Genomic DNA, 23,043 nt, shown 5'->3' with positions numbered 1-23,043 from the left:
ATCACACCCAGATTAAAGAGCTCTGGCAATAATCTGCAAAGCCAGTTTCCCAGTGCCTGCTAACCGGCCTCTTCCTGGGCCTGGAACAGTTGGTTGAGCATGCAACTGCCAGCAGAGGAAAAAGGCACTTAACCACCTCTCCCAACAGCAGCATTTGTCCCATCTCCCTCTTTACCTGTGGCCCCATAGAGTGTCACTCCAGAGCTTCTGCTTTTAAAAGTCAGCAAATAATTAGACTTCCACCTTTCCTTCCTGATGGTGAGAAGATGGCACGGGCCATTTGGCACATATTTTAGTGGCTTTGAGAACTTCTGGCCAGCACTGGGATGATCGTGGGAAGGTAGTGTTTGTGCTGTCTTTCTTAGCTCACATATTAATTTTTGCAATCTGCTGAGTTTTAAACACCATGTCTTCCAATCTACTTGTGACCAAAGAAGTGCTGGGCAAGAAGCAAGGGGTTCATAGAGCCCAGGTCCATGGACATGTGAGGCTATCACTGGCTCCAGCTCTGAGAGGTCTGACCCAGGGGCGGCAGTGGTAGAAATTTCTTAACCCTTTTCTCATCCAATAAAGAGCAGAACTCAGAAGAGAGCTCTTCATGGGCTGTTGGCTTTGAAGCCAAAGGTCAAGACTTCTTTCAGAAAGTGGCCATGAAATCAAATTTGCAACACATGCAGCAAACAAACAAACAAAAGGAAAGTTATCCCTCAGGCAAACTTTAGACATGTGAGCTAAGATGCATGGAGAACTAGAAATTATTAGAGTGAGACTAGAGTCTTACCTCTCCTCTCTTCCTCTCCCCTTCCTTGCCCTTTCCTCTCCTTCTTTTCTCCTCCCTCCTTCTTTCTTTCCCCCTTACCCCTGCTGTTCTCTAATTACATTTTTGTAAATCTGATACACAGTGGTTAAATTTTTCTTCCAGGTAGTAAACATGAAAATATATTTATACACACACATCTACAGGAGAGAAATTTCTAGTTAAACATAATTGTGTGAGATTCTTCCATATGTGGAGACGTACTCAGTTCATCCTGACACATAGCGATACATACATATATACACACAGGACTCTGTGTATACATTTGCCCCACACCCATTTAACCTCAAAACATAAATTCTTTTTTTCCTTTCCTAAGCAAAAGCTAAGAATAACAACTTTATGTATAGAATCCATCTTCTGGGGGCCACAGAGCATGCTGAACTCTGTCAGAACTTCAAGGGCTTTGCTCTGGCTACTCTACTATTGAAAGCACGTGGACTCCAATCACAGGCTCCAATCTCACATTTCACAAAGGGCAGAGGGGTCTCTGCAGTTTTCCAATGCCTTTGTCAGAAGTCATACAGACCAGAAGGCAGACTGGAAGTGCTGACTGTCTTTGGGGATGTGACTCTATCAAATTCACATTGACCACTAATGTCAAAGGAATGCTTGTGGGGTTTGCCAGATAGAAAACCCATGGGCCCTGGATAGGTCATCTGCCTGTGGCCATGATCTCGGAGAGGGACTACTTGTCTAGTTGGCTTTAAATTCTCCTTCCATGGAAAGACTTTGAGACGCTTGAGTACTCTACCTAAAGCAGGTAATCAAGGCTCAGGTGTGAGCTGTATGTGAGACAGGAGGGTAAAAAGGCAATACCTCTCCTTTTATTTCCAAAGTTAAGCAAATTTAGAGATCTTTGGCGTGTGGAAAGATAGAAATAAGGCCACATTTGGGATCTAGAAGCCTCAAAACTAAGGCAGTAAGTGCTGCAGTCCTTGAAGTAGGTCATAGGTCCAGTCCCCTGGGCATCAGGCTCTGTGTTAAAGCATCATAGCTCAGAGGCAGGGCATGCTGGGAGCATTCACAGAAACCAATGGCAGCAGAGAGAAGACCAATGATCACTGTAGCTGAAGACAGAGTCTGGAGACTTGCCAAGAAAAGTGGGTCAAATATTTGTGCAATCAATTTTCTGGGGATAGATTTGCAGAGCAAGCCCTCTAAAATCAAAATTCAAAATGAAAAGGCCAGAATATGCCGGGACTAGCCACTACCGGAACGTATCCCAATATTTTGGTTGAATGGAAGATAGCCTGGACTGAGGAAAAAGACCTCTACTTTGCTTTGAAAACCTTGCTTTGTTTAGGTTTCCATGTGTGCCAAGGTTCAAAGGTGAGTGTGCAGTGGACTCGGGGTCCTGGTAGTCATCTACTAAGAGTGTTCCATGGTCCACAGAACATTCCCATTCTGGGTCAGTTCTGTTTCTACTTGAGAATCACTCTCTGGTAATCCAACAGCAATAGCAGAATTTGCAAGAAGTCTTATTTTCATCAACAAAGTGACAGTATATAGAAGCATAAAGGGGGGTCAGGGAAAATTGTGTGGGAGTGTAATGAGGAAATAAAGACACACCACAGAAGATTAAACAGCAAGCAGCAAAAGCTGGGGCAAATGGGAAAGATATCAATGAGGTATTTTAATTCAGGGGAAAAGATCACACTATTAGATAAACTGTACCATATAGTTCATCAAGGAAGGAAAAATACATTTGCATTCTAGAAACAGTGGGGCTGATTTGGCCACACAAGCACAGAAAATTCTGTATGGATAGCCAAAGGGTTTGCAGCCAATGCACTTAGAGGCATGGACACTTGGCTTGGGCTGGAAGATTTTGAATTTCATGTGTTTATTTTTTAATTATTTTGTAACTATTTATTTTTATTTATGTGTATTTGTGTAAGTATGTCTGTAGGGGGCAAGGTATGTGCATATGAGTGCAGGTACCCATGGAGGCCAGAGGGGGTGTAGGATCCCTAGAGCTGGAGTTACAGGTTGTTCTAAGCCACTCAATTCAATTCTGAGCATTGAACTCAGGTCCTCTAGAGGACCAACAAGAGCTCTTAATCACTGAGATGTTTCTCCAGTCCAGTTATGTGTCTTTAGATCATGAATAATCTCTCCAAATACCACTTCCTAACCTATATAACAGGGACACTTCTAACTGCCATTCTTTTTCATATATATTATGTGAACAGATTATTCAGGATATATTTATTGAATGTACACCCAGGGGTCAGACAGATATGTATGTGTTTTGCAAGAGGCAAAAAGAATATTACCATAGAATTCAATCACCTATTTTTCTACAATTCTAATAAGTATTATGTCTACATATTTGTACATCCCTCCTAGAGAAATAGAGTTTATGTATATAAATTTAATTTTTTCAAGATCTGGAAATCATTTAGGTAGCAAAATACACTTAGCCTCCATTTCCTGGGTGTGGGTATTTTCATTCAGTGAATGAGGGCAGAAGACAGAAGATTCATTTGCTGGTCTTCAAAAAGCCTACTCCAGCTCTAAAATGCTCAGGTTCTACACCCCACTTCCACACTATAATCAGTGTCAGGTGCCTTTCCATGTACAGGCATTAGAAAGAGCAAGCAGTGACATTTGGGCCTGTAAAGATGCAATATCCTACTCAGTACCCAGGATAGAAATGTGGGGATTCCTAGGCACACAGGGGCAGGCTGACCTAAACTGACTATCCTGCATGTCACTGTGCTATGCATCTTTCTCAATGATGTGCTTAGTACAGATTTGAGAGGCAATGAAAAAAGTTTACTAAAATATGCCTTTTTCTGGGACAGTAAAAGTTATAAGATGCCTTGCCCCCCAAAGCAGAAAGACCTGGTATCACTGACATGCTTTAAGGCAGAGAAGGACACTATCTGAATTAAATAACAGACACTACTGATGACTAAGGGTGCATGGGAGCATTTAGGAGAAATTATGTTACCACTTGGTTTTTCAAAATCAATCTTAGTAATGTCAATAAAAGTTGAATTACTAGTGTGTCTCCAGGATGTAAATTTACTTTGGTCTTTATTATGTCATGGGAAATATTTGTTGTGTACTTTGTGGCTACTTCTTGGCTTAAGGGGGGTTTCCTACATTGTTACTACATTGCTGGGATACTCTTTTCTACTAGGACATATTTGATGACTAGAGTCATCTTGGGGTTACTGGCTTCTAGATCTTAACTGTTTTACTTTCAGGTAGGGGATAGATGATTTGACTCAAACTCTGCCATGGCTTTCAGATTGCTTCTTCAAATCCTGCCACCCTCCTTCATCACCTTTGTGATCACTGAAGGATGAAATATTTTTGACAGTTCTTAATTTCTTGGGCCTCACCATAAATGGCTTCCATAGTTCTTACTGAGACTACTCACTCTCCAGAAAATGACTAGAAGGGGCACTTCCACCTTTCGCTATGTTAATCGCTAGGGGTAGTGCCTAAAATCTCCTCCTTCCCATGAAAGTATTGCTTGAAATAGGATCAGTCTTGTTGTAAACTAGGTAGTTTTTTTTTTCACCTGATAACCTAAGAATACTATTTCTCAAAGCACAGATGTTACAAAACTATTTAAAACTATGATCAAATAAGTCTGGGAAATGCTGGATTAAATAAAATTATAGAGCTTTCTTTCTAATATGCCATATTAGATCCCTTGATCTGCTAATGGTACCAGAATACTAGGAGACAGAGTTAAAATGTGCAGTACTTTCCCAAAATTCTTGGCCCACTGAGTCTTTGTCCAAGACTCTTTCCTCATGGGACTAATGTTCTAGAAATTACTTGAGGAAACGTGACTTTAGACTTATAGTGCCTAAATTCGGTTTCTTTCAAAGAGAAATCAAAAAATCACAGTAAAGGGCAAAGGGACAGGAGAGAAATGGAAAAAGAATATAATTCTGCAAGTGCCTGGCAATACTTATGTTTCCTAAGGGAAAATAATGAGTTTTTCTGGAAATGCAGCAAAGTGACTATTATTTCATAGTTCCTCACTTTCATGTGTTTCCATCTTGTCCTACACCTCAAGAAACAAGGGCCAGGGTTTGTGGCTCACGTATCCAGAAGACACAGCTGGTTGACCCTGATGGATATTGAAAGGCCAGGGCTGGAAGACTCACAGGAAGACATCCTTTCCCTTTAAGTCAGTTCAGTTGACTTAGCATAGTGGACATTAACTGGAATCTCACCCAAATTAGCTCCTTGTATAGACTGCCCGATGGCACATTCTGATATAGGGTTCTCACTTTCTGTTAAGAAGTAGCTCTAGCCTCTGGGGCATCACTGTTCATGACCTATAGAGTCATGCATAGGGGTTGTAATCAGTTTGGAGAGACTTTGTGGGTTTTCACAACTGCTATATTCTGTAACTGAATTCCTTAATGATGCCCCTGTTGATATTAGGTTGTTAATACATGTGCAGAGGAGGACACCATTTCCTAAACCTGGAGGCTATGATCTAACAGAGAATCTCACTCAGGAGGTTTAGTAATTCCAACTCGGGTGCCAACCAAATATCACACCAGAGGTTCGAGCTTAACTCTCCTTTGCCCACTGAAAGAGTGAATTCTGGCAGCCTTGGTGATTCCAACTTAAAACTGTAAAAGTCCTCTCCTGAGTAAAGGCATTTTGCTTCTACCATAAACTTCAAGTTTAGAAGCCATGGCCCTAATTAGCTTCACCCTTTAATCTATCCTGTTATGATTGACATGAATGAGAAAAAATAATAAGTAGGTAATAAGGGACTTAGATTGTTATTCTAGGACTGAAAAGCAAGTACCATGAGGGCAGGGTTTTATCTTGCCTGCATGGTCCTCTCCAGGCTCTGCATAGGGCTGGCATGTGACATTTGCTCCAGGGATTAGCTGATGGAGCAAACTACTAGTAACTAGAATATAGCCAGGTAGCCTTCCTTCTGGAGCATGGGATTTTTCCCTGAAGAAGGTTTCAGGTTCCATCCTTGTGCCCAAGTGTTGTTCAGAGCATTCACTGACTGCAGTAGTGACAAAGATATGTCCAAGGTCCTTAAGACATGTCTCAGGCAGAGACTGTTCTGGAAATGTTAACTAATTTTGGAGCCTCAATATTGCCGGATCATTGCTGGCCTGTGGAAACCTTTACTGATGTAGACACAGGAAGGACCAACTGAGCAGGCACGACACTCCATTGCTGGTCCATGGAGAAATGTCAGAAGGTCAGAATTTGAGAAGTACTATTCACAAAGCAGACAGATTTGATCTGGCCATCTTTTTCAGTAGGGCATATTAGGACACATGTCTCTGCTATATCAGCAGGTTCATGGGCGACTTACTCCAGTTCTTCCTGGTGTCCTTCCATGATCTCTGTTACTATGTCTGGGGAAGGGAGAGGTTCAGGGTGGCCTTCTGACATTCATGGCTCAGGAGGACAGCCAAAGTGAGGTCTTCAGGCTTCACACCAATGAAGCCTCGCACTCACTATTCATGGGAGAATAACAAAGAACAAAGGGCAATGTGCCAAAGAGCAGCAACCGAGGGGAGTGAGCTCAGATATGCTGGGATGAGCAAGGGTGGGCATGTGGTGGTAGGGACAAAAACTGATACATAAAACCAAATAAAATCAAGGATGTGTAAGGTGATGACATACAATTAATCTTTCTACTTTCCAGGTCACCAAACTCTAGAGCTGTTTCAGAGGGTTCCAGTCCATGTACAGGGGCCTTTCTGCACATGGCTTTGAAATCCACAAATCCCATGAGGAAACCTTCTGCAGTGCTAGAGTGTCTGAGGGTAAGTTCTTCAGGGTACAAAGGTCATGAATTTCCATGGTTTGTACTCTATATAACCAGCTTCCCCTGGAGTTTTATTTCTGGCAAAACATTCTAAGTATTAGATCTTAACTAGCTTCTTTGGGGTGCCCATGATGTGAAGGGAGAAAAGAGAGGCCTCTGAAAACAAGCAAAACCCTCCCCAGCAAACACTGATGTGCTCTCTACATGCAGTTAATACCACAGTGCTTCTTGCTGGTGTCTGAGATACTCTGGCTTTCATAGGTGATTCTGTGCCTTTTCCTAATGCCACCTGTCTCATGGAATTTATTGTACAAACCCTATGATGATCCTATATTACAAAGGTACAGTAAACGAAGAAGAAGAAAAAAAAGCCCCTACTAATATTGACTATATTGCTCTGGTTAATTTGTTCCTAAGTTCATAATTTGCATATGAATCACCTTCAGGAGTTTTATTACGAGACTGTATAGTCTTTTGCATTGTGGATGAGTGTGGGCCCAGTTGAAAATGGCAGGTGTTTTTTCTCTTTTTCTTTTTTGGTTTTGTCATTTCATCTTTTCATTTGCTTTACTTATTCAAGGAAGAAGGCAGGCTCCAAACCAAATAAACTGGACACCTTGACATTGCTGACAAAAAGGGCAGCAAAATAGAGTCTCCTTTTGGCGTTTTATCTCATTCCTAACTCGCATCAGTGAGAGCTTCTGCAGGAGAGAGCTCAGCAAACTCAAGGTTTCTCTGGCTGCCGAGCTCTTGGGAACTGAGTGCTTTCTTTTAAAACTTGAAAAGACACATTCCAAGGTACCTAGCCATTAGATAGGAGCCGGCAATAAGCTGCATAACTAAGAAAAAAGAAAGGAGGGGAAGAAAGAAAATGCATAATATAAACAAGAAAAGACAAAACCTTAAAGAGGAAGGAGAAAGGAAAACATTTAGATTCCTTGAGTGATGGAAATAAATACCAAAGCTATTAGTTTCAGTTCAAAGAACGTATCACTTTATGCTGTTTATTATTTCTTGAGGATTATTTATTTTATCTTAAAATATCCAAAGCATAAGAGGGGTCCTAGAGGTAAGCGGCAGTGAAACTGACCTGGTCTGGAGAGGGCCTGTGATTGGAATGCTGTGACCTCCCAGGAGACCGGTGGTGGTGGTGATGGTGGTGGTGGTGGTAATGGTGATGGTCTTCATCATAGTTGTCTGCCATCAGCTTCATTCTGTTCTGGGTCTGTGTAGGAGGAAAACCAGGGAAGACTCCATCAGGAGCTAGACGACAAGCCCAATAGACACAGGGCACAAAGACGACAACACTTACAAGGAGTGCTCCAGTTACATCAGTCCAGAAGCTCTGATTTTTAGGCACATGGAAACATAATAAAGGAGCTATGCCATTAGCTTTTGGTAAAGGAAGTTTTAATCATACTCTTGGAGCTAGCTAGGTAGCACCTGTACATGTCAATGCACTTTTTAAAAGGGAGGCAAACACATGGTAAGGTATAGTCAAAGAGATCCAGAGTGGACTTACAATCAAGGTGCCCACAGTCACATCCTACACCCTAGAGAAGGCCCCCAGGAGGCCCTGGAAGGGATGCTGGGAGAGGGATGTGTGGAGACACAGAATGACAAACAATGCTCTCACAGGACAAGGCAGGGAAGTGCACACAAAATACAGGGGCACTGGTGAAGACGGTTCACTGCTACAATGGTAACTTCTCAGGAAAGAGTGTCTACAGATATTCTAGCTGCCACTGTTCTTTGAGAGAATTGTGCAATGTCGGTGGAAAACAAGCTGGTCGCTCTAAGCATGTGGTACTCATCATAGGGGAGTCTTGGAGTCACAGTTAAATACGGAGGGCCATGGGGCAAGAAACAGAGCAAGGATGAACTGGCTGAACAAGGCCACAACAACATAAACAACGTGCAAGGCCGGCTGAAGAGAACGGAAGTTAGCTAGTCTGGAGAGTCAGAAAGTGTGAGTTTAAGGATAGGAACGCCTAGATTCAAGAATTGCTCCACCTCACTTTGAAGGTTGTATTAACCTAAGATGATTAACTGTCCTAACCCTCAATATCTTTATCTCTAAAGTGGGTGTTATCCTTCCTGGGATAGCTGAGATGCAAGTTCTCAGTCAAATGCCTTTACTCCCATTATTGCTGCCCTTTTTTCCCTATAGGAATGTTCTCCTTTGTGTATGCTGGGTCCTTTGTCTGCAATTCCTCTCCTTGGCTCCTTTCTTTTCATCCTAATTCCTGAGCCTCACTAATTCACAGCACTTTCTCTAGGGACCTACTTTTGTCTACCTGTCTGTCTCTCCCATCCATCCATCCATCCATCCATCCATCCATCCATCCATCCATCTATGTATCCATGTATCCCTCCATGTATATATATATGTATGTATGTATATATCTGTCTATCCATGTATGTATGTATGTATGTATGTATGTATGTATCTATCCATCCATCCATCCATCCATCCATCCATCCATCCATTAGGCAGTGCTGGGACTTGAACACAGGGCCTTTTAGATACTAATCATATTTTCTACCATAGAGCTACACCTCCTCCAGGAGCCTTCCTTATGTACACCCTTGGAGCTCAGGCCACAGAAGCAGACAACAAGCTGCTGCTGCTGCAGTGACTGGAAGGGCAAAGGGTGCTGCTATGCTAGACAGGGGCTGCATGTCTTTCTTCAGTAGAAAAGGTCACTAAGAGTTGAGGACATAATATAGGTTGCCATAGCGGTCCACCTGGTAATTCAGGTTGACAATGACCCATCAGTACTCTCAGAGCCTGAAGCTGGAGGCCATTGGAGCTTCCAATCAGTCAGAATTGTATTGTTAATAATAATAATTGTTTAACAATAAAGAGCATTGTAGACTCAATATAGTGCATGCTCACAATGTTTCTCATGTATAGCTGTGATTTCCAAGATTTCCTAGCAGGAATAATCACTATCACAGTTTGGCAGCAGTAAAGGAAGACATGGACTTTAGCCCCAAGAGCCATCTCTTGACAAACGGCATGGACATTTCTGGGTCTTCTAATTTTCAATCTCTAAGTCCCCTTTCTTGTTTGGCTGCTAGTAAAGACAGCGAACAGCTGAACAGGTAGGAACAGCTATCCCAGAAGTACTCAGGGTCTGTTCAGTTTTGGAAACACCTCATGCTCCAGCTCTACCTGCCAAAGGATGCCTCGTGATTTATTCATTCCATCTTTTCGAATGTGTACAATATCCGAAAGGTCCCACAGTGAGCATAAAAATGCACGTATATGATAAAATAATAAAAATATTTAAAAGACCCACTTAAAAACTAAATTAAAAAAAAAAAAAGCTCAGGCAGACTTTGGCAGCTGCTATCGTTTTTATTCTTCATGTCCACTTAGTGCATCAGAAGACCCAATGGACAGGGCAGGGCAGGGCAGCAGAGCCCTGTGGATAAGATCCTCCTTAGTCCTCATGCCATCACACACGAGATGCTGACGTTCAGTGTTCACACCTAAAATTCCAGTATTGCCACAGGGGACTGTACTTTTGAACTCATGGATTAATAAATCTGGAATGATTTTTTTCCAAATAGAATTGTGTGGGGCGGGGAGGACTAAAGTGAGCTATGAGACCTGTGACAGTGGCAGAGGAAGGGACAAGGCCACAAAGGAGTGATGGAGGCTAAACGAGCAAATAATAACATCGCTATTGTAAACACTGTAATGCCCTTACCCTTCAGGGGAGCCCCTGTGACTTTATGAGGTCATTTTCTTACCAGCAACAGTGCTCAAGCCCCTACCTTTGAACTGTGTCCCATAAAAGAATGCACGAGCTAAACAAGATGCTCTATGCAGCCCTAAATGTGTCTGCCACAATGAGGTGTCGGAGAGTAGGCATGTCACGGGATGGGGACTGTAAATGAATGATGTCATCTTTCCAATTTGGTGCTGAAATATAAATAAACCACATTGTTCATATGAATACCAGATCTGGGAGAAATGTACACAGAGCAATTGTGAGCGGAAGGGGCTTCTTTTGATTAGTCTGGGAGGAGAGGAGGGTGTGAACCAGAGGTGAACACTTGAGTTTGGTCTGATACTTCAGACTGTTTTTATTTGTCTTGCTGGTAACATAGCTCTTAAAACTGTGGCCGATTTCTTGCAGCCTGGGTGATCATGTTATGTCCCATAAAACAACTAAGCAACCTGGCTCCTTTAATGTAAATTGAAAAGGGACCTCTTCTCAGAGCCCACCCCTGCAATCTGCACTGCTCACTCTCATCTCTGCCCAGTTACATTGTTTTTCTACCACACAAAGAAAATCCTGGGAGGATACAGTAACTAACGCTCCTTAATGGGCAACTTGAGAAATCCTTCAGAAAGTTTTAAAAAGGATTCCAACAAGGATGCTGGTTGCTCAAACTCCATACAGGTTCAACAGTGGCTTCATTAGGATGGCTAGTGTCCCTATAACCAAAAGATACAGGAAAGACCCACCATAAGCAGGTCTTCTGAGCAGACCTAACTGAAAATCCAGAAAAGCTCATGGAGAGTCGAGGTGCACAGCCTTTCTATGGCATAGCACTTAACACATGGAGACTCATTTAGTGATTCACTGGGGCCCACTTTCACTCCCCCCATGCCATCTCTATCACCCTCTAGCACCAATCTCTGGCCACAGTGTCAAACTCTCTTTGCTATACACTGCACCATCACTGCTGAGACATGACTACATGTTCTGTTCCTTCTTTCTTCTAGAAACTGTTTCTTTAGGGCCAACGCCTCATAACAGCTTTCCATTTGCATGCTTGCCTACCACAAGGATGTACCCTTTAGCCAGTGTGACATGAGATCCCTAGTACTCTCAGAATTTAATTTCCTCAGAGGCTCCCACAGTCCTCAGGACAAGATTTTTGATTCTCAACATGCTTACAAGTTTCTTGTTAGGTAACCTTTCTAACCTCTGCTCTTTTTTCCTTCTCTTTCACTTTTGGAAGCACTGTTTTTTGTTCCAGCCCTGCCTTCCATCCTCTACCACTTTTAAGTGAGGCTACACCTCTGAGTTCCTATGCTCTTAGCTCCAATGCCATCACTTCTAGATATACCTTCCAGAAGCCCACCTCACAAGCAACCATGTGTTCTACTGCCTCTCCCAGAATCCTTCACTGGCTCATTTTTAACCCCCTGCCCATCACAGTGCTTACTCCAATGAATGGCAAATAACTACATGTTGGTTTGGCTTCCTCGACTCTGTTGTAAAAACCTCTTGAAGGTAGTATTATGTCTGGATCATCCTTGAATTCACCACACCTAGCAAATGTGCATCATCCGTGTAAATGAATGTGTGAGAGAATGAGGAGGACACAGGTTACCTAGCAAGTGTGTTCTATCTATGGCAATGGATGTGTGTATGAATGAGGATGACATAGGTTACTTTGGGACAGATGAGGGAAAGTGTACAATGGGAGGCTGTGATGACCCAGTGGAGCATTTAGCATTTATACTCTCTGATGGGTGTGTTGTTTTTGTTGTCATTGTTGCTACTGTCTTTCTTGAGAGTGGATGGAGAGAGATAAGTAAATAGCTCTTGAGTTACTAGCCATATAAACCTGTTCTTCTCCAAGGAATATTCTACTTCTTAGTAAAGTGGGCTTAGAGCCTACCAGCCCAACTATCTCATTATGAATAAGGAGTACCTATGTCTTACGATGTGCATTTGCTTACTGCACGCTAGCCTTTGAAAGTGCAGGGGACTTTGGAAGGCTTTCTACCAGTACCAAAAGTCAACTTGGAAAACTGAAATATTATCCATTAACAAAAATCATTGACCACAGTGTGTGCAAAGGTGCTAGATACTGTATCTCCTCTGACATCTCTGAATACTTTATTCCAGAAGCTTTCAAATGAGATAAAAGCCCTTGATTGACTATAGAAGATGCCATAGCTTAATGCCAATATGTAGCTATAGACGTGTAATACTAAAACTTTACATACAACTTAGCAAGGTGTCAATAAGGAATGAAGCTTTGATCAGTCATCTAGATGATATTAACATTAAAATCTACACAAGCATGGTTTAAGGAAGAGGAAAAATATATACAAAATAAGATTTCTTACTACAGGAAAGGAAGATAACACTGCACCTCGGTAACTACACTTTTCTTCTCACAGGTATTGTTTTCTCCCAGTTTCCCATCAGGGGGATTTAAAATACTCCAGAATTTTCTACATGTCTCTACCTAGTCAGAGCAAAGTGAGTAGTTCCTGTCTGCATGTAAAAGCTGGGAAGCCGGTTGACAACCACAGAACAAGAAGGACGGATGAAGATGCTTCTGAATGTTCATGCAGCTTAGATGGCAATGAATCTTAATTGGGTAGAATCTGGCTTCCAATGGTGATGTGACAGTGGACAATAAAGAAAGCAAGAGATAGTGAACCTATAGGAATGGACACACCAAGACTCTGTATAAGGGCAGGAATCAGTGAGTCAACTATCTGCAATGGATAACTGCTCAAAAAAAGTCACTGAGTGTTCTCTGAACTACAGAGATTAGAATAATTGTGTGCCAGGTTAAGTGTGTGGCTAGCATGTACCTATCAAAACCTTACTTTGGGGGCTGAGGAGATGACTCAGTTGGTAAAGTATTCACCATGGAAGCACGATGACCTCGGTTTGATCCCCAGCATACATGTTACATTCTAGGTGTGGTACAGGCTTGTAATCCTAGCACTGGGGAAGCAGAGAAGGAAGCTCCATAGGGATTGCTGGCTGTCCAGCCTAGGCTAATCAGGGCTCACAGGTTGAAGTAAGAATCTCTGTCTCAAAACCCAAGGCAGATGCTTCCTGAGGAACAGTGTCTAAGTTGACCTCTCTAACATCACAATCACACAGGAAGATGCACACATACTCATACTTTCAAACTTCTAACACACACACACACACATACAGAGAGAGAGAGAGAGAGAGACAGAGACAGAGACAGAGACAGAGACAGACAGAGAGAGAGACAGAGACAGAGAGACACAGAGAGACACAGAGAGACACAGAGACACAGAGAGAGACACAGAGACAGAGAGAGAATGTTGAGACAACTGTTCTGAGTTTACTTGACTATGAAGGAGAGCTCCGAAGCCTATAATTGTTCACCTACTGAAGGGAAGAACAGGACAAAAAAGTCCAGGTTTGTGGTTCCAGGCTCTGACAGTAGTGATATGAAGAGTAAGGTCCTAGGCCAACTGCAGAGGCCAAAGCAAAGGTAAACAAGACATGGGGAATGTAGGCCAGCTACAGAGCCAACTATAGCGCTGTGAGAAGAGACTGGGAGGGAGGGGAGGTTTAGAGAACCAGCGGCAGGGGAGATTCCCTTACAGCTGAAGGCAGACTCACCACGCTAGGCTCCTTTGCAGCTAGGAGTTAAAAGTTGGCTTGGCTACAAGTGTATAAGGAGACAAAGACAGCCAGGTGCCAGCAAACTGGCCTTCTCCTGACCTTGAACAAGAAATGCCACTTATGACATACTATGTGAATGTTTTTGTATTTGTTCCTTTATTAAATGTGGAAGAAGCAGAAAACAAAACAACAACAACAAAAAAACCCTATCTGAATGAACCACTTCCCTGCTCTCTTGGAAGAACCTATCAGTTTGGAGTATAATGGGAACAGTTTAGGATAGAACCAGAGCCATGTGTTATGTATGTCAAACCGTGACATCTTTGAGGAAATGGGCCAGGGTCTTGGCGTCTGTTTACAAGTGTTGGCTGACCGGCTCTCCCTCCTACTCTCACTTCCACATTCTGCTATCATTTGTTTGTTATCAATTCCCAAGAAATGCAACAAATTCCATCAGAATTTTTTCAGAAATCCTGGATCCTCCCCAAGCTCAAACCTTCCTTTTATATAGGATTAATACACCCCAAGCTTGTCTCCTTCCTACAGATACCACAGGCTTCTCGCTGTCTTGAATGACAGAGCTGCTGTAGTCTCTGGAGAAGCAGTGCCTGCCCTGCACACAGGCAGCTTGTTTCTATCAGATAGTCATCATGAGTCCAGCTTTGAACCAGTTCCAGGAGGTTCCTGCCTCCGTGGAATGGGCAAGTATAGAAATGAGGCCCTGAGTGCAGACCAAGTGCCACAGACAGGTGCTACCATCCCTGCTAGTTTCTCTAGAGAGCAATATTTGTAGTTTTGCAGGTTTTCCTTCTTTCCTTGTTTTCTGTTTTTCTTGCTAGGGTTGTAAGAGAGAGATTATTCTCTCAAGCAGCTTTCTACTGCTATCTTAGGAGGCTGGGGAATTCTCTGAAAGGTCATGATAAGGACGCCAGCCAACATCTCTGTCCCACTACCAGCTGCAGAGCTTCCCGGGGATGAGGAGGTGATTGGCAGAGAGAACCCTACACTCTGTCCAGAGTATGAACAGTGGGTTCCCTAACAGTGTAAGGAAGAGTGTGGGCATTTTAAGAGGGAGCCATACAATATTCATCACTTTGCTTACATGGTCCTTGCCATGTCAGAAAATGACACTGGTCCTGTGTTATCGCAGTCACATGGCAGAGCAGCCCTGTGACCCAGACTGGGGTAGAGGGACTACTTTAGTATGGACAGGAGCCTGTGACAATGGAGAGACCAGGTAAATGTATATTACTGACAGTTAGCCCATAGAGGTGATTCTTCTCCTGGATTACCTGAGAAGGAAACAAATAGAAAGATTCAGGCTGAACTAACTAGGACTGTGGCATTCTTATAGGATCCCTGTGTACTACTGCTTGAACCTTTGTGGATTGGCTCCCCTCATAAAATAGGGGGAAAAAAAATCAAGTTTGGTCTGGAAGTGAGCTGGGCCTCTGGAGAGACTCCAGTCAGAGCATAAAAGAGAAACAGCTCACAGGAGTTTAAAGATCCTGGTGAGAAGGATGAAATCCACAAAGTCTCCACTGAAGTTCAAAGGAGTGTCCGTGCTGCTGACTAACCCTACTGTAAACTCACAAGTCATTCTCTGCAATCCTCAAGGTTCAAAGGAGTGTGTGTTGTTCACTAGCTCTGGTATAAACGCACAAGTCGCCCTCTACAATCCCTACTGCCCCTAGATGCTTCAACCCAGCACCAGAGGTTTGGATCTGGCTAACTTAAAGTGCTAGCAACTGCAAACTACCAAGGAATTCCTAACATCCTGAGCAGTGGTCCCTGCAGTGGAGTGTGGGGGAGGGGGAGGCCCTACAAGTTTCCACCATCAAGCTACCAGGCTGAGAGCAGGTCTGTCGAATTAAGTAGTGGGCAGCGCATGCTATACTTAGCTTTTAAACACTTGTAAAGTCCTCTTCATTCATTTATCTTACTTGTCACTGACAAGCTCCTCAAGGACTGTAACAGTATGCAGAGCATGAAGAGGCTGGGTAAACAACACATATTTTATGTGGAATCTAAACTGTTTCAACCCAGAGAGTCAATAGAGGGTCTCAGAGAAAGCCGGGGCTCTTCTACTGAACGGTGAGGGGTTCTGGGCATGGTCTGTTTTGAGCTTCTCTACAAAGCAGACTTGGAAATCAAGTATCATTGAAAAAGAAAACCTGAAGATAAAAAAAAAAAATCATTAGTTGGAAAGAAAGGAAGACAGGAGGAGGGAAAGAATGAAAGATAGGAAGAAAGAGGCATGGAGGGAAGAGAAGGAAAAGAGAAAGAGATGAAAGAAGAAAGAGGGTACAAGAGTCACCAAGGGAGGAAGGGAAAAGCAAGGAAGAAGGTGAGGGATGAGGGGAAGGGGAGAGGAGAGGTGGTAAAAGGAAGGAGCTTGGGAGAAGGAGGAAGAAAGAAAATGATCCTGGTATGTGTACGTTTTATAATTTACAGTAAGTTTGTGATGAGGAGGAAGGCTGAGACCTTGATTTAGTGCAAAAGTCAACAAATATTTGCCCCCACTGGCTGAGATCTGCCCCACCAGATCATCTCTATCCAGAGACGAAAGCCAAAGGATGCCCAGGCCACCAGACAGGCACTGAAGATGGGAGCCCTGAGGCTGAACGATCGGCCGCAGCTTAGGAAGGGATCCTGATAGATAAATGAGGGAGATCTAGAGAAAGGAGCAGGAGCCCACTAAGACTTCAGAGAAGAGTCTCAGCAAGGACAGGGCCCTCTAATGGTTACACTAAATTATAGCACCCATCTCTGAGAGAGCATCTAAAGAAAGTACACCTTTGTACTCTGAAGATAAAGGGGAGAGATAAGAGAAGGGGGACCTCAAAATGACAGATGCTTGAGAAACTAACATCAGAAGGAAAGTAAAGCAACAGCAGTGGTCTGGGTGACTGAGGGTACTAGACGTGCACAGGAGCCCAGGAAAATGACTATATCCAGAAGAACCGCTCTGGCAGAGGGGCATTTCTCCACAGAGGCTCTGATGCTTGTGCTGAACAGGAGATGATGCCATCTGGGCACGCTTCCGGTTCTGAAAGTAACCAGGCAGAAAGGCAAAACCTAAGACTACCTTTGCACTTCAACCCTTCAGAACCAAGTAATGACAGTACAAGGTGTGTGTGTGTGGGGGCACTGTAATTGAGGCAGGGCAACGTAGTAGGGCTCCTGCCCATGCCGAAAGAGAGAGAGAGAGAGAGAGAGAGAGAGAGAGAGAGAGAGAGAGAGACAGAGACAGAGAGAGACAGACAGACATACAGACAGAGACAGAGGAAAAACAGAGAGAGACAGAGAGACAGAAAGAGAAAAACAGAGAGAGATAGAGAGACAGAGAGAGATTGACTCTGAGGGAGACATGCATAGCTAGTGCCTTGGACAAGGAACAAATCACTCTCTCAGCTGGTCTCCAACTTGAGTAAGGCAAGAGGAAGAAATGTAAACAAGCCCATCCATTTTCCAATCAGTCAGAAAACAAATGGGGAGAGAGAACTCACAGCAAGTGTCCCAAATTTGACCAAATCTCCGAAGCCTCCCCGAGGCATTTATCTTCCCTAAATAGCTAGGAGTCCCTTCTTTCTGTTTGAACTGGGATATCCTTGCTGGCTTTATATGGCATAGTATGAACCCACGCTGACCAGGACTGATTTAGTTCTAGGTGGAAGGAGAGTGTGAGTCCCTTATTCCACAAGGGATGGGTCTTCACAGGCCTCTTAGATGATCAAACAGGACAGCTCATCACTTAAACTCTCACAGGCTCCTCCTGGTTGACATATTCCTCTAGCACACAAACATGGTTCTCATCTGTAGCCTCACATCTCCTCTATTTCTTACCACCTTGAACCAGAGGCCAAGCCCAGGCCCACGAATTTAATAGAAATCCAATTAAAGGGGTGAAATGGAAGGGGAATTCTCCTCCCATCATGCTCAGTTTCTTCATTAACATATCAGATTACATCCATCAAATGGGTACCTTAAAAATATTCTCTTAGTTACCTTTTAAAAACATAACCCCTCAATTCTGGCTTTCTATAGCCCTGCAAATGAAATAGCACAAGCTCAAAGCTTGGACCTACAGAAAATTAGAGATTCAAGCACATCCGTGATATATGTATGCTCACAGACCTAGGGAAAGCTGATTGGAGAATGGGGGTGATCTTCTTGAAGACTCTAGAGCACTTTAAGTTCTCAAATCCTTTCCCCACAACAGAGGGATTCCCAGAATGCAGGGCCATTAACTGTTAGTGGTTGGCTACATTTTTAAGTAAGAAACTTGAAGTTCACTTAGAGGAGGGGCGGAGACGTCCAGAGGGTGAAGAAAGTCATCACTGACAGGATCAGGATGGAGCCAAAAGCTCTTCCCTCTTGGCTGTGCTCAGTTTCTGTCTGCTTTCCTACTGCTCTCCAAGTAAGGACAAGTCCACCCTGCCTAAAGCCTGTATTACCATCAGCCCACCTGAAGACACAGCAGTGTGTTCTGAACACTGTAGTATGAATTCCGATTCCATTCCCACAGTCTGGACAGTATTAAACATTCAATTACTTTATTTTGAGTGGCTATAGGCAGGTTAAAGAATTTTTCTTTTTCATTAAAATAGTAGGCTTAGGTTCTCTAACTGCATTATTGATTTAGTTTTATAATTGTCTTCTGTTTTAATACCCATAAGTTTTTATATTATGCAAGTCACATAGGCAAGTAATAAAACTAAGCGGGACCAGAAGCTGATTAAAAGAGAGAAAACCTCAATATCCTGATACTGAGGTTTCTTGGTTAACGTTTCTAGAAATGCTTGGATAATGCAAGCAAACAGACATATCCACACTCAAGAAAAAAGATGGCTCACTTGCTAGATAAGCTGGGGGAATCCAAGTTCAGAGTCCAGTAGCCATGTACCCTGAGCACAGCTTTGTGTGTACCTGTAAGAGCAGCATGGAGAGGCAGAAACAAGAGGATCCTTGGGGCTTGCTGACCAGCCAGCCTAACTGAAATCAGAGAGTTTTGCTTCAGTAAGAGAAATTGTCTCAAGAGTATAAGGCACAGAGCTATCATCAGGGCACCTGATATCTTCTGCATGCATGTACACCACACACACAAATGCATACATATTTTATACTGTACACATTATAAATAGATCAAACAATCAATTAAAGCAAATGTCCACTATGTCTTGCAAGTTTTATCTCAATGCGTTAGTATGGAGACTCTGCGAGGCCAGGGATCGCCATTTTATTTAAAGAGATAGCGCAAAGACCCTACATTATTGGCTGCTTTATAGTAGATATACAGTAAACACTGACAGAATCAATCACTTATGGACATTTGGGTGATTTTTCAGCTTTTCTTTTGCCAGTAATGCTTTAAAAAGAATACTTTGGCAAGAGAACAGCTTGCCTTCTGACATGAGTTTGTTCTCAACAAGGATGGATGCTTCAACATACCACAGCTGTTTCCATAATACGTTAGGGAAAGAGAGATTCAAGTGATATCCCTGGAATAGACTATAAACATTTTAAACTTGGAAAAGATATCACCAAATTCAACATCCAGGCTGTACCTCTTTCGCTGGACTGTGCTTACATGAGCTTTCTTCAAACCCCTTTCATCTTCAGATATCTTATAGGTGAGAAAGTGTCCTGCAGCTATGTTTCCCTACTATAACTTAAGCTGAGAAACCCCCAATTCACATGGCGGCTGTTATGGTTTCATCAGCTAGAAGACTCCGTCTCATGTTCTTTTCCACTTTTCTTCAACTTGGAAGAGATTTTCTTACTTTCTAATGAGAAGAATTGCATTTGTTAAAAACATCTGTGGGGGCTGAGTTCAGGAAGAACAGAGCAGACGTAAGATGGGAAAGGGCTGGAGGAGAGGCATTTGGGGGCCTCAAGAGACAGAGGCTCTGAGATGGCAGAGCTCTCGTTACAGGGATACATTAGTGTCTGGTGGGCTCACTTGAGAGGGACAGGATCAGGAAGGCATCAATTAGCTGGTGAACAGGGTACAGCCAACCCCCTTTTCTTTAAGCTATACCCAGGATGGGTGGTGGCTATCCATAGACTATTAGGAGTTTTGGCTTCATTAGTCAAGATAAAAACTCAGAAAGAGACCTTTGAGTTCTGACAACATCTAATTTATCCTTGACAGGCACAAGACACCCACTATATATGCACTGGGGAAAGAAACAGCAGACTTTCCTCCAGGTGGGATTTCTATTTGTAATGGCCCCCACTAGAGATGGGAAACTAAGCACCCCCAGCAGACAGTGATTAAACAGCTTAAATATGATGTCTCCTGATCTTGTACTTACCTGGGATTTTGTAGCTTCATTTGAAGGCAGCTGTCCAGCTCCTGCCCTTTCCAGTTTAGGGGCAAACCTTGTATCTTTGGATATTTGAACAAGGTTGTTTTATGAACCTCTGCCCTAACTTCATTGCTTGTAGTCCTCTCCACTAGCCACACCCTCTCTTAGTACTGTCTGTCCTCTGACACACACAAGGTCACTATTGAGTCAGAGGAACTCATCTTAAGAAATAATTTCTAGAATACAGTCTGAACCTGAGCCTTTACACATGTCCTCACTGAACACTACTGAAAGGCAGTTAACATACTAATAAGGTCCAGAGGTTATGGTTTTTAAGCATTTGTTGTGCAATGCTAAATACTCAGTAAATATAGTTGGCTAAACTTTTATCCTGATTGCCAGTTTCCCTGTCAGTCATTCATACACACACACACACACACACACACACACACTCATACACACATACACTTACTCACATACTCATACATACATATCCACACTCATACACACACATGAATTTTACTACTAAGTATAAACTATACATTTTAACTAAGTATTTTGTTTACACTTATCCAAACTAGATTTGGGTATATAGTTCCATTGGCTGATGTGTTTAACTTTGATTATATCTGATGTTGCTTCACTAACGTCTACAATTTTGAGGCATCCCACTTTCAAAAGCCAAGTATTCGAATGGCCAGACATAATTAATCCCATGTGCATTCTGGGAAGTCAATGCCAGCCCTTCTGATCATCCCAGTAGAGGTGACAGTATTTCCTCAGCTAATTTGCCAAAGGTAAACTTTTCAGTCAGCTATGAATTCATCCCTCAGTCCTTCTTTCTCAAACTAGCTAAGAGAAAAGAGAAAAAAGTACATATGAGTTTGTCTAGATAAAATCTTGGTACCCTGTGCCTATGCCAGCCCTTCCTGAACTTATCAGAAAAACAAAGTGAGTGGACCCTTGTTAATTTTAGAGATAATGGCATCTTAGTGATGGCTGATTTTATTCCAAGTTTCATAAATTATCAGTTTAGTAACTTGAACATGATTCAAAATTGGACCTACATTACTTTATATAAGTGACAATTGTCTTTGAGATATTTAGAGGTCAATTTCTGGGAATAGGTAAATTTAGAAAAAAATTATATATATATATATATATATATATATATAATTAAGTCTCTCTCTCTCTCTCTCTATATATATATATATATATATATATATATATAAACTTAATCTACCACTGGTAGGACTGTAAACTGGTACAAATGTTCTCAATGGCTATTTGGGACTGTATTCTCAATCTATATTCAAACTATGGACACTGTGTGTGTGTGTGTGTGTGTGTGTGTGTGTGTGTGTGTGTATGCACGTACACTCCAACATTCTCCTCATGAAGAAAAAGCTGGACAGGAACTCAGGGCATGGGATAGGCAACAAAGGGGATGTCGGTGAGATATTAATCACTGTGTCAATCAAAGAGAGGTTTTAATGTTAAATGATAAGAATTTGTTTTAACAAATGATTGAATATTCATTATTGCTATAATGGAATACTCATCAACCCTCCAAAGAGTGGTATATATTTATAAAAAGGAAAATATAGCATAACATAGAGTTGAATAGGAAGAAAATAAAACTGTGTTATAGAATAAGCTGTTCATATCAAATAGTATATAAGTGTATCTGTGGGTTTTTTAGCCTCCTAGGAAAAGGATCCACAATGAGAGCAGAAAATACTGATGATCATTGCTAGATACTTAGGTTTCAAGATAAGGTTCTATCCTTTATTCTCTTTTATAAGATGTAAATATTTAATACATGTCAGGAAATGATACACAAAATCACAATGATTTGCTCATACCACACACAAACAAAGGAAGAGATGGAAATTGCTTCTGGAATTATGAAATGCTGTGTGTGGTAAGCACTTCAGTTCTGGAGAAGACAGGATTAAGACTTTGGGGAGAGATGGAGAAGCTTAACTTTCAGGGACTTAGGCTTCTGGTGTCTTTTGTTTTAGTGATCTAAGACAATCCAGAATCAAACGGAGTCCCTGACTAGCTCCTGACTAACCGGCTACAGCCCCACCCTTTTCTCCCCCCACCCCTCCAAATTCTATGTCTCTTAGCAACCAGCATCACTAGTCTTTTTTTTTTTTTCTAGTTTGGTAAAATACAGCGACTTCCTCCAGGAGGTCTCAGTTAGAAATCTGGACCCTTTCAAATACTAAAGAATTCATACTTCAAAACTGTAAGGAGAGACATGGCTGGAGATATGAACACACAGCTGGCTAGAAAAGGAAATGTCCCCAAGTCCATGTCAGGCTCTGGACTAAGGTTCCAGTGCCAAATTCAAATCCTCCCCCAAGAGCTCAGGGGACCTCAGCTGGATCAAGTCACTGCAGTTCTGAATTCAGCACTGTGGGCCAGAGATTAGGAATCTCTCTTTGCTGGGTCTTTTCAAGTTGAGAGTACAGCTCCAAGCTCAGGAAGTTCCTGAGTGTAGCACTATAGTAATGTATAGGGTAAAGTCATGCAAAAAATATTTGTCTCATTCCCACATAGTCAACATGGTAATTATATAGGAGCTTGGACATTAAGGACCCAGACATAAAGGGCTGGGTTAAAAGTGTAATTACAGCTCAGAAGCAGCATGTGCCTGGGGACATTACACTACAAAACAACAACAAAGAGAGAACACACAGAAATCAAGTGGTACATTGGGGTCTCCCCTTTACTATTTTTGGAAAA

General features: G+C 42.4%; 1 protein-coding gene and 1 long non-coding RNA gene across 2 annotated transcripts in view; one reads left to right on the top strand and one right to left on the bottom strand.

Annotated features, from left to right (window-relative positions):
* The window catches only part of Erc2 (ELKS/RAB6-interacting/CAST family member 2), an 827,882-nt gene that overhangs the window by 165,561 nt on the left and 639,278 nt on the right, over window positions 1-23,043 (bottom strand). The window contains 1 exon segment of the mRNA XM_076931310.1: window positions 7,693-7,827. Within this exon segment, the coding sequence (XP_076787425.1) occupies window positions 7,693-7,827 (135 nt within the window).
* Window positions 1,945-14,020, top strand: LOC143441761 (uncharacterized). The gene is made up of 3 exons (XR_013109430.1): window positions 1,945-2,149; window positions 6,480-6,600; window positions 12,760-14,020. It is a non-coding gene; the product is annotated as an uncharacterized LOC143441761 (long non-coding RNA).

Source organism: Arvicanthis niloticus, chromosome 3, assembly GCF_011762505.2.
Source record: "Arvicanthis niloticus isolate mArvNil1 chromosome 3, mArvNil1.pat.X, whole genome shotgun sequence".
NCBI classification, from domain to species: domain Eukaryota; kingdom Metazoa; phylum Chordata; class Mammalia; order Rodentia; family Muridae; genus Arvicanthis; species Arvicanthis niloticus.
This window is presented reverse-complemented; position numbering and strand designations above follow the sequence as displayed.